The sequence below is a fragment of the Gallus gallus genome, chromosome 1, assembly GCF_016699485.2.
Source record: "Gallus gallus isolate bGalGal1 chromosome 1, bGalGal1.mat.broiler.GRCg7b, whole genome shotgun sequence".
In the NCBI taxonomy this organism is placed as follows: Eukaryota; Metazoa; Chordata; class Aves; order Galliformes; family Phasianidae; genus Gallus; species Gallus gallus.
This window is the reverse complement of record NC_052532.1, coordinates 53,389,371-53,404,207: the sequence shown is the minus strand read 5'-3', so window position 1 is coordinate 53,404,207 and position 14,837 is coordinate 53,389,371. Positions and strand designations below refer to the sequence as shown.

Genomic DNA, 14,837 nt, shown 5'->3' with positions numbered 1-14,837 from the left:
GGGGTGTTCGTCGTTTCGTTGGAGTACCACTAGAATACTTCAGCGCCGAAGCACAACACCGCGGGGAAACACAAAGGGAAACCACACAAGCAACATCACAAGTTACTGTTAATGAGAGGGCAGCCGGGCGCTACCAAAGCCCGGCCCCAAAGGACCGCCCCCCCCCCCCCCTTCAGGCCACTTCCGGCGCTTAGATGTGACGTCACACACAAGTCACCGCCCCCTCCCTCTTCCCACCGGCTCTGCAGGCGGAGTCCCTCCCTCTGACGTCACTGGGCGTGCGCCCGCTCGGTGCGCCGCAGCCCCGCGCACGTGTCGCCGCCATGAGCTGCCCGGTGACGTGCGCCGCCTGGGTGCGCCGCGGCGTTGCCAAGGAGACGCCGGACAAGGTGGGGGTGGGGTGGGGTTGAGGGACCCCCTGAGGATCCTCGGTTTCCCCCCTCCTTTCCTCACGGCGTTGTGTGTCCGCCCGCAGGTGCAGCTCAGCAGGGAGGAGTTAAGGCGGCTCGTCGGGGAGGCCCGCGGCAGGCTGCGGTGAGCGGGGACCTCGGGGAGGGGGGCGGCTGGTGGCTGGGAGGCGGGGGGGCAGGAGGAGGTGAGCGTTCCGAAATCATCTCCAGCGTTTGGGAGAGGCTTCCCTTGTGCTGATTTTTCCGAGTCATAGAGTTGTTAAGGTTGGAGGAGACCTCTAAGATCACGTAATCCAACCACCAGCCCACCCCCCACCGTGCCCACTGACCCCACTGATCCCTCAGTGCCACATCCACACGGCTCTGGAACACCTCCAGGGACGGTGACTCCACCACCTCCCTGTGCAGCTGTGCCACTGCAGCACCGCTCTTGCTGAGAAGAAATGTTTCCTAGTATCCAATGTGCAGACTGAACCATTGCCATGAAAGTTCAGAGTTCTTGAGATGTTGCAAACGTTGCTCCATAAGGAGTGACCTGCGACATGCCCCTGCACAGTGAGCTTTATGTTTTATTATCTTCTCATGCAAGTATGGGAAGCATGAGGAAGCGTCATCCTAAGAATCTTGAAGAGATAGAAATGTAATTGCCCATGACAGGGCCTGTGGGTGGGGAGAAAAAAAAGGGAAGGAAGGAATGAGACACCCACAAACATACAGAGTAGAGGTTGAAAAAATTGTACTCACAAGAAGAGGGCAAGCTAAATGATTTAAGACACACTTAAATTTTGTTTGGTGGAACTCATTTGAAGTCACCCATTGTCACAGAATATCCTGAGTTGGAAGGGGCCACAAGAATCATCGATGAATCCACATCCTGGCTCCACACAGCACCACACAACAGCCAAACCCTGTGTCTGAGAGCACTGCCCAGGCACTCCTTGAACTCCGGCACTCGGGCCGTGCCCACAGCCCTGAGCATTCTGTTCCATGCCCACCGCCCTCTGGAGCAGACCCTGTCCCTCACCCCCAGCTGCCCCTCCCTGACACAGCTCCATGCCGTTCCCTCAGGCCCTGTCGCTGTCACACAGAGCAGAGCTCAGCGCTGCCCCTCCACTCCCTGTGAGGAGCTGCAGCGGCCATCAGGCCTCCCCTCAGCGCCTCTGCTCTGCCCTGAGCAAACCAGGGCCCTCAGCTGCTCCTCACACACGTTGTCCTCCATACCCTTCGCCATCTTTGTCAGCCCTCCTCTGGGTGCTTGCTAATAGTTGTCAGGAAAATATGCGAGAAAAAAACTTCATCTCAATTCTCAGGCAGCCTGGGAGAGCAGTGACTTGTATTTCAGGGAGAGGTAGGAAGGGGGTGGATGGATTTCCAAACGATTGGCGTAAAGGTTGTAACACAGTGTGTGTGAACAGCCAGGACTGTGCGTGCTGAAGCCTTGCTGCTGAGCGGTCTCCCCGAAGCGTTCTGTCTGGGTTTCTCAGGGGACGTGTCTTTAAACAGGGAGGGCTCTGATGGCAGCGATGAAGAAGATCAGGGCCAGGCAGCGGATGGCATGGAGGTTGCCATGGCTGACAGGGCTGAGTCGCCTCCTGACAATGAAGAGCAGGAGGAGGGCGCTGAGAAGCTGACTGACGATGAACTGGCTGAGTATGATTTAGACAAGTATGATGAAGAGGAAGGCGGAGGTAAGAGAAACTGAAATGTCGGATATGTGTTGTAAGCCAAGAAATTTCTTTGCTTCTTTTTGTGCTTACGACATAAGTATCTTAAAACCACGTAGTGCTTAGTTTAAAGGGCTGGAAATTCACATTTTGAGCTCTTTGCTTGTCTCTATTTAGAAAGTGATTTAGTGGGTGAAGTAACTCCATGTCCTCCTTGCTGTGCTACTACCGGGTGGTCTTGGAAGGGCTGTTGCTCCCCCTGCTGTTGTGTTGGAGCAGAGCAGCACTGAACAGTGGAGCTGGCTGAGGTTCTGTGTTTGAAACTTGGAAGCTCATGTAGCTCACTCCTGATATTTTACAGTGCGTGGAGTGGTGTGGGAGTTTCTGACTGGTGCTCATTGACACATGTGAGAAATATTCTGAAATTCCCACGTAGGTGATACCAAACTTGGAGAGACTTTGGCTGGGCTGGCAGTATACGGGAGCAACGATCAGGATCCTTATATCACTCTGAAGAACACTGTAAGTACTGCAAAAATGTTAATCAATCTGAAACGGCATAAACTGAGAGTTCATTTAGATTCTCCAGCCTCCCAGGCTGCCGTAGGGTGCTTGTGGTCCTTTAAAAAGTTAGAAAGGACCCTTTTCTTTCCGGATTGCTTTGTGCAGTCCCCTTTATGTGTGCTTTTTATGCTTAAGCATTGAGGTGAACTGACTCATGGTTTGAGACGTGCACTTCTGTACGTGGAGGCGGCTTGCGAGCTAGCTCATAGGGCACAGAAAATGCTTGAAGGAAATAACAAATCTCAGGTCACCAATGACCCTAATAAGACAGCTTCCCAGACTGCAAGACTCCTGCATGTTCCTTCCAGCCAGATGAACTCAGGCTAGTTTAGAAAACAACTAAAGTGCAAAGTAATCATGTCAGATCACTACTGTGGCTTGAAGAAGTACGTGTGTGATTATTAAGGATACTTTTTGGTGCTCTAGCATGCATTTTGTTACTCTTGCTATTTACTACCGCCACTGCTAAAGAGTTCGGTACTGTACAGTATTAATTGGATCAGTTCAGAGAATTGCAACACTCGGCAGAATGCAAATATCAAAAAATACTTGGAGTGAATGGAAAAGAAATCATTGGAAGCTTGCAGCGTGATGCCCAAAAGGTCTCCTATGCATTGTTTATTTGAAGGATGGCACTCTGCATAAGGCTGCTGACTTTAATATGCAGTTCCTAGTTTTCCACTAACAAAAATTCCCTGAATGCCTTCCATTCCTGAGTAACAATGAGAACTGGATGGAGGCTACATCTGCTCTGGTGCAGCTGAATGCCAGTATAGCTGCAGGCTGTACTTCTCTGGAACTATTTTCCAGAATGTGGACAATGTTTTAATGCTGTGGGAATTGCTTCCTCGGTGTACTTATTGTGCAGACCGTTGCTGTGCGATGTAAATGCTCGAGGCATGAGAGACAAAGGGAAATAAGCTACAAATGTGGGATCCGTGGTGGTGATTTTCTTTTCAGTGATAGGTTGCATCTTGGTTACCTCAAAAGGTGGTTTCACGTGGGGTAATGAAACATTTCTCTAAATCAAACTACATCCACATAAACGCTGTCTCTGTAGTACTCGGAGGTACATTCAGCCTCCCCGTGACAGAACCTGGTTCTGCCTTTCTGCATTTACCACCGTACAGTGCTGTTGGGAGGGTGGGCTGCGGGGCGTTGGTTGTTTTCTGTAACAGTTAAGACCTGCTACAGATTCAGCCTTTAGAACTTGTACAGTTTTGTATGTGTGTTCTTTGCTTAACACGTGTTGGCCTCTCCTTTTCACTGTTCAGGATCAATACGAACAGGAGGACTTTCTGATTAAGCCCAACGACAATCTTGTCCTTTGTGGCAGAGTCGATAAAGACTACTGTAGTTTGGAGGTCCACGGTAAGTGACGTAGGATTTGTGCCTTACAGAGATACCTGTTGGTTTTTTCCATGTGGCTGTGTAGAAGCTGAGGTTGTTTTTGGGAGTCTTCAGCTTCCTCCAGAGTGAAGACTGTTCATCTGTTACCTAATTTCCCATGTTACTGAATCTGGACTTTTAGTTCTTTTTCTTAGTTACTGATTCTGTGAAATGAGTGTTTCAACCTTTGTTAATGCCCCCTCGTGTAGAAAATGGTGACTGTGGGTACCGAGCATTTATATTGAAGTGATTCTTTAAACAAAGTGGTGTACATTGTAATGTCTGAATGTTGCTAATATTTCACTTCATCTCTGAAGTACACAGGAGAGTGTTAGTATGTTTTGTAGGATTTTGCACGCTGTAACATTAGTACTTTCAGGCTATGGCTTCTGCTTGGAAGCTCTGAACGTATTGGAAATTTGCATTCCAGATCACCTTTGGAATTCAGTATTTGCCATGTCCTTTTTCTGCAGAGGTGAGCTGATTTTGGTTGCTCGCTTTTCCTCTTCACTGATGTCACATACGTCTTTTTCAGTTTATAATCATGAAGAAGACTCGTTTTATGTACATCATGATATCATCTTGCCTGCTTATCCTCTAAGTTTGGAGTGGTTGAATTTTGATCCTAATCCTGAGGAGTCATCAGGTACGTGTCAAAGGATACTGTAATTGTCCAATGAAAGTATTTGTACTTGAAAAGTAAGTAAACATAATGTTGTTACTAAGTAGTTTCCTCCACTGAAACTTAAGAAATAAACCCAAGATGTTAAGAGGGGAAAAACTGAAAATCTTTTTTTTTACTCATTTGGTGGTAAATTACCTTAGTGATGCTGGCATAACAAGTGATGCAACTAAACTGAAGGACTTGGAGCTTTTGGAGCGGGTCCAGAGGAGGGCCACTAAGACAATCAGAGGGCTGGAGCACCTCTCCTATGAGGAGAGGTTGAGGGAACTGGGCTTGTTTGGCTTGGAGAAGGCTCTGGGAAGACCTCATTGTGGCCTTCCAGTACTTGAAGGGAGCGTATAAACAGGAGGGGGAATGGTTGTTTACAAGGGTGGATAGTGATAGGACAAGGGGGAATGGTTTTAAGCTGAGACAGGGGAGGTTTAGGTTAGATATTAGGGGGAAGTTTTTCACTCAGAGGATGGTGATGCACTGGAACAGGTTGCCCAAGGAGGCTGTGGATGCCCCATCCCTGGAGGCATTGAAGGCCAGGCTGGATGTGGCTCTGGGCAGCCTGGTCTGGTGGTTGGCGACCCTGCACATAGCAGGAGGGTTGACACTCAATCATCATTATGGTCCTTTTCAACCCAGGCCATTCTATGATTCTGTGATGATTCTAAAATATTGGCTTAACTAGAAATAGTTATGTTATTGTTAATTAGCAGAACAAAGCAAACTCTAATCTGTTTTTTGGCGTTTGCAAATGAAAGGTTTCAAGTTCATTATGGCACAGCGCAATTGTAACATTTATATATATTTAGCTTTTTACTAACATTTTTTCCTGTGATGTATTAATAGGGTTCATTTGAACAGTTACATGTACTGAAGGGAAACTGTAGTAAAGGAGCACATCAGTTATTCTTCTGGCAGCATCTGCTTTCAGCAGTTTTAAACTGCTTCTTGTCAGTCATAATAATCAAAAATGTTCAAATAGAAAATTCTGGCACGTAAATACAAATTTAATTGAAGAAATACGCAGCAGCTGGGTTGCCAAATACGCTGTTTTATAACTCTAAATGTGATTGCATTTGTTGTTGGTTTGTTTCTTTTTGTGTGTGTGTCCAGGCAATTACGTTGCAGTGGGTAACATGACCCCGGTTATTGACATCTGGGACCTTGATATAGTGGACTGCTTAGAACCTGTCTTTTCTCTTGGGAGCAAGAAAGAGAAAAAGAAGAAAAAGAAAGGAAAGAAAGTAAGTGTTGGTTGAATGGAGGAAACTTAGAGCAAGGATAACATTCTTACTTCTTTCCTGCAATGGAAAAATGAAACTGTAGGTAGTCTGGTTTAATTCCCTCTGTTGTGTTGAAGGATGGTGTCTAGACAGGTTACAGAAGATAATGTCCTGATTTTATACAGAGGGCTGAAACTGCTATTTGCCTGTGACTCAGGGAGTTGAAAAGGCATTGAGCAATAAAGGACAAGGTTTACTCTAATAAAACACAGCTAGTCTGGGTTCTCCTCTGTCAGCTTTATCCATCTGAAATTGAAGCATGCTTAAAGTCATCACCAAGATAATATAGCGTGTGTACAGAGAGGCGCGCCCTGAGAGTGACTGAGGTATCAGAATTGCTGTTAAGGATAACCATTCGTAAATGTTGCTTCAGCGTGAAACACTGGTTGCTCTGTGCAGGGACGGTTAAAGCCTGGAGGAAAGAACAGAGAAAGAGTGGGATAACCTATGGGTGCCTTCCAATTGTTCTCCTAGAGAAGTCGTTCGAAGCTTAGCCATTTAAAATTAAGAGTTTGGAGGAGCTGGTAATTAAAGGACCAGAAGTGCAGTTGGTGGGGAGAAGAAGGAAATGCCTGGAGAGTTTAGAAAGAAGCTGAAAAAGCTGCACGTTAGGTGGTGGAAATGAAATTTCTTCTTCTGTAGCCTGAAGGGAGTAACCTGTTCTGTGAGCTCTCCTGCTGTGGATGGAGCAGTCTGAGAGCTGGGGTAAGAGACAGTGCTCCCAAAAGCCTTATTGCAGCTGGGAAGAATGATTTAAAAAGTGTAGTTGTTTGTGGAGGCGTTAAGGAGTTCATACCGGTGTGTTGTGCTGCTTGATTTCCATTGAAGCTGTAACGTTCTGAAGTCTGCCTGTGCTGTGTCTGCCTCTGCAGGGTTTGCCTCAGGAAGGGACGGTGGAAGGACACGCTGATGCTGTTCTCGATCTCTCATGGAATAAACAAAGCAGGTAAAGGAGTATTTGAACAACAGTGCCTGAGTGCACATTGGCACAGTTCATTAGGCGTGCTTTTTTCACTAGTTCAGAACCTTATGAAGTGCAGTGCTGAACTTGAAAGCAGTTCTGAAATGAATCAGTTCTCAAAAATATTTGCCCCTTTAAAAAACAAAACAAAACTAAGACACCAGATTTCTTCTGTATTTTTAAAATAAATATTTATGCACTGTTGCAGATAGCTTTTATTTCCAAGTTGTCCAGATGAGGGCAGGGCTAAGGTGGTTCCAAGCCCCATTCAATAAAGCAGCTGCATTTAGGCCAGATGAACAAACTGGGATAGCACAAGGTCTGGGCCAGTCTGCCAGTGACCTAAACCAGCATTTCAGCTGACGGAGGTATCTTTATAGAAGGTAGTCCTTGCTGTGTATTTTCCTCTGGCTTTTGCCCTAGAGCTGTGAAGAGAAGAGACTGTAAAGCCCTCATAGCACCGCTATAGGCACACCTCTGACCTGTGGGAATTACCCGTTGCCTGAGTGAGTTAGCAATAAAGTAGTGCTGTTGAAGGAACACAAAGCAGGCACATCTAGGGGGAGAGGTTAAGGATGATGTGAAAGCTGGAATAAAGAAGCCACTTGTTATTGCTTAGGTAGTTTTTAATGAATCAACTGTTACGTGGTCCTTAGGATGGGCCTTGAAACTGTCCCAGTTTCAGATTTTTCCAGTGATAGATTTTGTTGAAGAAAATGTTTTCCTGCTGTCGTAAATCCTCTGAAGATGCACGCAGTCAGTTCTGCATTCTCTGATCAGCAGGTGTCAGCCTTTACATAAAGCTCCTTGTTACCTAGGCACCAAAGGAGGAAGCACCCTCATAGATATTCAATAAACGTGCAGAAGTTGTGCTCTTACACTGTGTTGTCTGTTGATCTTAAATTATACGCACGCACAGTGTGGTATCATCCCATCAGTCTGACTCAGACGTAACTTTCATATTACTTAGAAGTGATTGTCTTGTGGTAGCACAGAGATAAGTCACAAAATTACAGCTACAAGAGTTGAAGTGCCTGGAATGCACGATGCAGTAATATGCTGGGTTATGAACTCCATGATGCTGGTAAAGCTTTCAGGAAATAAAGGGTGTATGGTGTTGGGTCTTTGTTAGGTATATAAACACTCAGATACTGGAGAGCTACGTTTTTTTGTTGAAAATAGATTTGTCTGGCTCTTGGCTGCAAGCATATGCTTACAGACTGAAGGTGCATTAATACTGAAAAATACCATCTTTATGTCAAATGGAGGGAAGTGCTTAAAGCCTTTCTCACTTTGTTTTACTCAGGAAGTCTTCCCGTAAATTATATTTTTAAGTGCTGTGGGAAGAAAATGCAAGCAGATCTTTACTTGTAACTATATAGACCTGTGTACTTGTGGGTGCCCCATCCCTGGAGGCTCAAGGCCAGGTTGGATGGGGCCCTGGGCAGCCTGAGCTGATGGGGGGCAGCCCTGCCCATGGTAGGGGGTGGGACTGAGTGGGCTTTGAGGTCCCTTCCAGCCTGAGCCATTCCATGATTCTATGATACTCGATCTCCAAATGAGATTTTCTGTGTATTTAGGATTTCTGAGCATTATTAGGTTTTGTCTCTGTAAGATTTTTTTTTTAAAACCTGATCTTTTGGCTTATTATCAGGAATGTTTTGGCAAGTGCTTCTGCTGACAGCACTGTGATTTTGTGGGATATGTCTGTGGGCAAACCAGCAGCCAGCCTGACACTACACACAGACAAGGTACGTAATAATTAATGTGTTTATTTCAGTGTGAAGCACAGAGAGAAAAAATTACTGCAGTTCTTGTGTAGCTGCTCAGTACTGAACACATACAACAGCAGCTCTGTGGTTTTCCAACCAACTGTGCAGAATTCTTTACATTTCTGAATTGGTTGCTTTTGCAGACAACACTATTTGGTTTCAAGAGTGTTAATTAACTTATCCATTAGAAAATCATGGGAAACTTAGAGCGATTTCCTGGTTTATTGTTGCTTTTTAATGCCTTTTGTGTAAAAGCCCAGGAGGTTGGGAATCTGATAGTGCTGCTATGAAGCTTCAAAAAACAGTGGAATCTTACATCTTTAATGCTTGGGGCAGAATGGAGCTGCGTGATTCAGTTCACTTACGAGAAATCTGAATATCAGAACATTTAATAGGAGTTCTTTGGGGAAGGTGTTGTGGGTTTTTTGTTTGTTTATTTTGGGGCTTTTATTGTGTGCAGTGTTTATTCAGAGGAAGTCCCCATCTATGCGTTCTGTCTTCAAGAAACGTTTATATGTTGTACTGAGGGACATGGTTTAGTGGGAGGTACTGGTAGTAGGTAGACAATTGGACTGGATGATCTTAGAGGTCTTTTCCAACCTTGGTGATTCTATGACTCTACCTCAATGCTTATCCTTTAATAAAGTCTCCTGTCGCCTAGGTCCAGACATTGCAGTTTCATCCCTTTGAAACCCAGACCCTTATTTCCGGATCTTACGATAAGTATGTCAGGGTAATGGTTTTAAATGTTACACTTAGCCCAGTATTAATGCCCATCCTAAGCCCATTAATTTGCCTCAGGCTTTCTTTTAATTTGCTTTTAAGAGTGCCAGATTTGAGTAAGGTTGTTCTTTCTTTCCAGTAAGGTAGCCAGGTTTGTACGTGGCCAAAACACAGCTTTCCTCCCCTCTTTCTCAGCTTAGCCAAATATTTTAACCATCTGGACTGAAATTTTCTGTGCCAGGCATCTGCTCCAAACTGAATTTATTTCTTAATTTGTCTTTATGTCTTTTCTGCAGTAAAAATGTATCTCTGCTCATCCCCATGTAAATTTCCCTGGGCTTTTCCAAGCTGTAAGACTAGGTTGGGCTTTGTGTTGTCTGGCTTGTGTTATGCACTTGCTATGCTGGAGAAATACCCCGTGTTGTTGGGAGCCGGATGCTGCCCACTTCCATCCCCTGTATTTCCTCTGTAAAGATAAGAAAAAATCTCCAAGCACTCACACCAGCATCCTCATCCATTGTTAGCTCTCCTTTTGACCCCCTGGCCACGTACATACCGGTACGCTGTAGACCAGCAGACTGCCTTTGTGGATTTATCCTGTAAAGCATCCAAGGACCTTCTGTAGGTGCCTGAGGTAAAATGAACTTCACAGAATTCTGTTGTGATTTTTGCTTTTTTTCCTTTCCTGTCTGTTTTCCCATAGATCAGCTGTGCTGTATGATTGCAGAAGCCCACAAGATAACCATCGAATCTGGCGGTTTAGTGGTCAGGTTGAAAGAGTAACTTGGAATCATTTTTCACCTTGTAATTTCTTAGTGAGTATATGCTTTTCTCTTCTTGGCCTCTTAGCTGCTTCATTTAACCTGTGTTTTTGTATTTTCTCTCACATTTGTGTATGATCACATTTAACTCTGTGTAGGTCTGCGAGGCAGCTGTTAGATGGCTCCAAAGTTTGCACTGAGTTTAGAGAGGAAAAGCTCAGTATTTCAGTGCTGAACTCAGTAGTGCAGCCATATTCAATACAAAATACAATTAAAGAACTTTGTATTCGATTAAGATTTCCACATATGTCACTGCAGCGTAGTTTATATACACAGAATAGTTCAAGCTCCAGATGTATGAAGTCTGACTTTGGAGGTGAAGGACTGTGTACAGGGGAACATGTCTTGTTAAGAAGCAGTGTAAGTCTGTCTCAGATGACAGGGATTTAATAGAGAATGGGTGTTGCTCCATAGAACGTTTATAAACAAATGACTACAGCTGTTTGTTTTCAAAGTATTGTGGTTTCCGTAGGCAAGCACAGAGGATGGCTTTGTGTACTGCCTGGATGCTCGCTCTGATAAGCCACTGTTTACTCTGAAGGCTCATGACGAAGAAGTATCAGGTAAATTACGTGTGTGTTGTGTTTGCCCCAGGGGTAAGGCTTATCTGGAAGATGTCTTCAGCTGACATGACCGAGGTGGTGGTGATTCCTTGCTTAACAAAAAAAATAAACTAGTGCATAGTAATAGTGAGTAGCTGGCCCATGAAACCATCTGTGCTGAGAACCACAGAATCCCAGGATGGCTTGGGTTGGAGGGAACCTTATAGCCCACCCACTGCCACCCCCCTGCCATGAGCAAGGCTGCCTCCCACCAGCTCAGGTTGCCCAAGGCCCCATCCAACCTGGACTTGAGCTTCCAGGGATGGGGCACCCACAGCTTCTCTGGGTATCCTGTGCTGGTGCCTCGCTGCCCTCTGAGTGAAACATTTCCTAGTATCTACATCTCCACTCTTTCTGTTTAAAACCGTTGTAAGCAAAGTATTTTAACAGCAGTGAACTTGTCTCAGTGAATATCCTGAAGAATGAGCATATCAAAACAGATCTGTTCATCTGGGATATGCTCCCTTTGCTTTTTGGGGTGAGAAAGGACAGAAACTTTGGAGTCTGGTCCAGGACTATGAACTAGAACTTCTGTATCTGTAATATTTTATACTGGCATTTCACTCTGATGGTGACTTAGATATGGAAGGAAGTACCTGATGAGGTGCTCACAGTGGGGTGGCAATATGTCCCATCATCGCGGATCGCTAAAGAGATGGAGTTGAATGAAGAAAACTACCTGGGGATGCCAGATTATGTCAAGTGAGAAGCACAACAACAGTAGCTCTGCACTGTTACTGTCATTACGTTGAGAGACAAAATAGGCCTATGTGAAGTTTGCTCTCAAAAGGTTCTTCTGTGACTGTAGGGAGCAGTGGTAGCACAAAACCATCATTAACTTTTCGCTTTGTTTTGCTGGAACTGAGTTCAGTGTGTGAAGAATATTAGGTTTGTTCCCCTGCTTTCACTGTAGATGTATCCTCATCTCTGAAACAGGGATTGATTGATGCTCTTACACTGATGCGTTCCTATCTTCCAGGGCTACAACTAAGCAGTCAGGTCAAAGGGTGCCTTGTGACATCATCTGCTGACAAATACGTGAAAATTTGGGATATCCTGGGAGGCAAACCAAGTTTAATCCATTCCAGGGATATGAAAATGGTAATCTTCGATTACATTTCTTGCTTCCAAGAAGGTGTATGTATAACTGCTGAATCTGTCTTCTAATTTAAATCTTGTTTTGTGTGATGCCTTCAAGAAACAACAACAAGACCCCCACATCTGTGTACTGTGGGTAAAACATTCCTCATTACAACGCAGTATTCAGTTCCAGACATAATTGGCAGACTGCTTTGAAGCCTTGGATCTGAATGTCAGATACAGCGTTCTGCAGTGCAACTATTAGTTCTCCAGCATGCATCTTTGAGCTTCAAAGTGAATATATGATTTACTAAATGTAATTAACAGCTCTTACAGTGATTTTGTAAGGACACAAAGTCAAGTTCCGAGAAACAAAGAGCTTATATTTGTTATAACTTGCCTGGCAGAAGTATTTTTAGATGATAAAATCATTTTCAGATGATATTTAGGACAAAAGAAACCCAAAAAACTCTTTCTCCCTCCTTCCCAGGGCGTTCTCTTCTGCGCAGCTTGCTGCCCTGACTTCCCATTTGTTTTTGCCTTTGGAGGAGAGCGAGAAGGGCTGCGTGTCTGGGATATAAGCAGCATTTCTGCAGGTAACATTCTCATTTCCTGGGGTCTCGAGGCTCTGCCCCTAGGGTGTATCTGTATATCCAGTAATGCAGCGTGGCTCTGAGTGTGACTCTTTTAAAGAAGTACCCAAAGACTGAATGTTTTCACACTACCAGCTTAAAGATATCCTTTTTTTTCCATCTTGGAGAGCTGTATTTGCCACAATTGATTTTCTTGTAACTGAAACATAATACCTCATTTCTCATAGCCTTCCTTTTTTCTTAATGTTCCTGGTGTAAACAAGCACCGCATAGAAGCGAGGACTGGTTTTGATCAGTTGTCTCAGTTGCATGTAGCTAAATGGTGTGCGTTTTTTGAGGCTTTTAAGAGCTTGATGGAACCCAGAGAGACTCAAACCAGAAATAAATAATTTAAACTGTTTTGCTCTACAAAACTCATCCATTTCACAGTGCTTAGGTAAGGGAATTGCACACAGGGAAACATCTAGAGATTCTCTGGGGGAGAAATACCGTGACTTGTAATTCAATTATCATACGTGGGGAAACAGATTGTTCTGACATGTAAGCTTACAACTCCCCACGCTGGGTAATGGGGAAGGCTTTGAAACTGCATCAGGTGGGGATTTTCATTCTGTTGTATTTGCCTTGCTGTACTTGCCGCAGTGCTTTTGTCTCTGGGAAAGTAACATGTAAGCAATCCCTTGCCTGTGTTGCAGTGAATGAAGTTTTTGGGAACAGAGAGAGACTTGTTCTGGCTGGTGCAAACTCTGTGGCTTGCAGCTCCTTGGCCGGTAGTAGCAGCAACAGTTCAGAGACGGCGATGGAATCGTGATGGACCAAACCTCACAAAATCAAAGTAACCGAAGGGACTGCAGCTCAGGTGTATTCTACTAATTCCCCTGTTTGGAGAGCGTTTGTGGAGGTGACTCATGTTGTGCAAACTGCAGGCTTCTTTATCTCAAAGAAACACGGACACGTGGGTCAGCTCCCAAATCCGCAGCTGCGAGTTCTGCCTCTCTCACCAGCTTCAAAAGACTGAATCACTTCCATATGCTTGAGTTCACAATCCCTGAATTAGGGGCTCCTGGGTGCAGAGTTGATATACAAGGTGAAATCCTCTGTCAGAGGTTTGTCAAATACTGCAAAGAAGGTAAAATCTCTCCTAATGGTGTTAAGGAACAACGCTTCAGCCAACAGTTGCGTAATGTCAGACAGATGCTGGGTGAAACGGCAGCTGTAAATAGTCAGATAATTTATCCTTAATTTGAGACTGGATTGACTAAAATTCTCATACAGATTTTAAGCTTTTTTGTATTTAAGGTTTTTTTTTGAATCTTAAGAGTATTTCTTGGGTAGTACGGCTGAGTCCCTGAGTAGAATCCTGAAATGTATCACTGGAGATCACCACAATCAAACCAGAAACATCTCTGCTCTGTCCCACCATGACCAAGGGTTTCTTTCCCCTAGTTCCCTTTCAGTCAGGGGTTAGGTTGACACTCAGTTGATTTATAGCAGCAGAAACCTCATTAAGGCTCCTCACATTTAAAATGAGCACCAGGTGCCTTACTGGTCAGAAGGCCAGAAGAAGTTAAATGGATACTCTTAACTCCTGTGAGGTGCTTCCCTAGCCACATATTGGAAGGTGATTAGTAAAGGTGTCTATTAAAGCAGAGTGGGGTCAGTGCACACAGTTTACAAGCTGTTACTGCTGCTTTCCACCCTAGCTCATTGTAACTTCCTCTGGTCATTAGCAGACAAATGATTGGCATAGACTGCCCTTGGGAAGAGATAGGGCTGTAGGTTTCTGTCCCAACCCTTGAAATAAGTGCCTGCTTCTGACTTGAGCTTCAAAAGGCTCTTTCCAACATAAACGATTCTATGATGCCAGTTCAGCTGTTCCCAGGCTGGTGCCAGGTGTTTGGAATGGCTCTGCAGGAACCAACAAAAAATTCTTGCATGTGCCAGGAGCCCTGCCCCACTCTGCCAGGCCTCCGTGAGTGGGTTTGTGAATCTGAAGAAAGTGAAAGCACCAGAACCACCTCTGGTCCTGTGCTCTGCACTGAAAAGCTGCAAGCTTTTCCGAGCTTTCATTAGAAATAAATAAATGCTTCGTGTTAAGTTCCTTGAGGGTAGTTGTTTCTTTGCCTCTGTAATTACTGCCTGTAGCAGCTGCTTTCTGTTCTAGTGAGAAACTGTGACCCTGCAAATAGCCACCTCTTCTCCCAGCTCTCCCTTGACCGAACAACATCATCTCTCACCCTGTCTCACTCACTGATCTCTGAGGGCAAGCATGGTATGCTTCTGGGTTTGAAGCAGGAAG

The 14,837-nt window shown here is 44.8% G+C and overlaps 1 protein-coding gene across 1 annotated transcript; it reads left to right on the top strand.

Moving 5' to 3' along the window:
* Positions 1–265: 265 nt before the first annotated feature.
* Positions 266–14,639, top strand: PWP1 (PWP1 homolog, endonuclein). The gene is made up of 15 exons (NM_001030761.3): positions 266–389; positions 476–534; positions 1,914–2,098; positions 2,511–2,596; positions 3,913–4,009; positions 4,563–4,673; positions 5,817–5,947; positions 6,859–6,932; positions 8,602–8,698; positions 9,381–9,442; positions 10,146–10,257; positions 10,736–10,826; positions 11,845–11,966; positions 12,436–12,541; positions 13,234–14,639. Exons 1-15 carry the CDS (start codon positions 324–326, stop codon positions 13,347–13,349), a joined length of 1,515 nt encoding a protein of 504 aa, NP_001025932.2. The 5' UTR covers positions 266–323; the 3' UTR covers positions 13,350–14,639.
* The last annotated feature ends 198 nt before the right edge of the window (positions 14,640–14,837 follow it).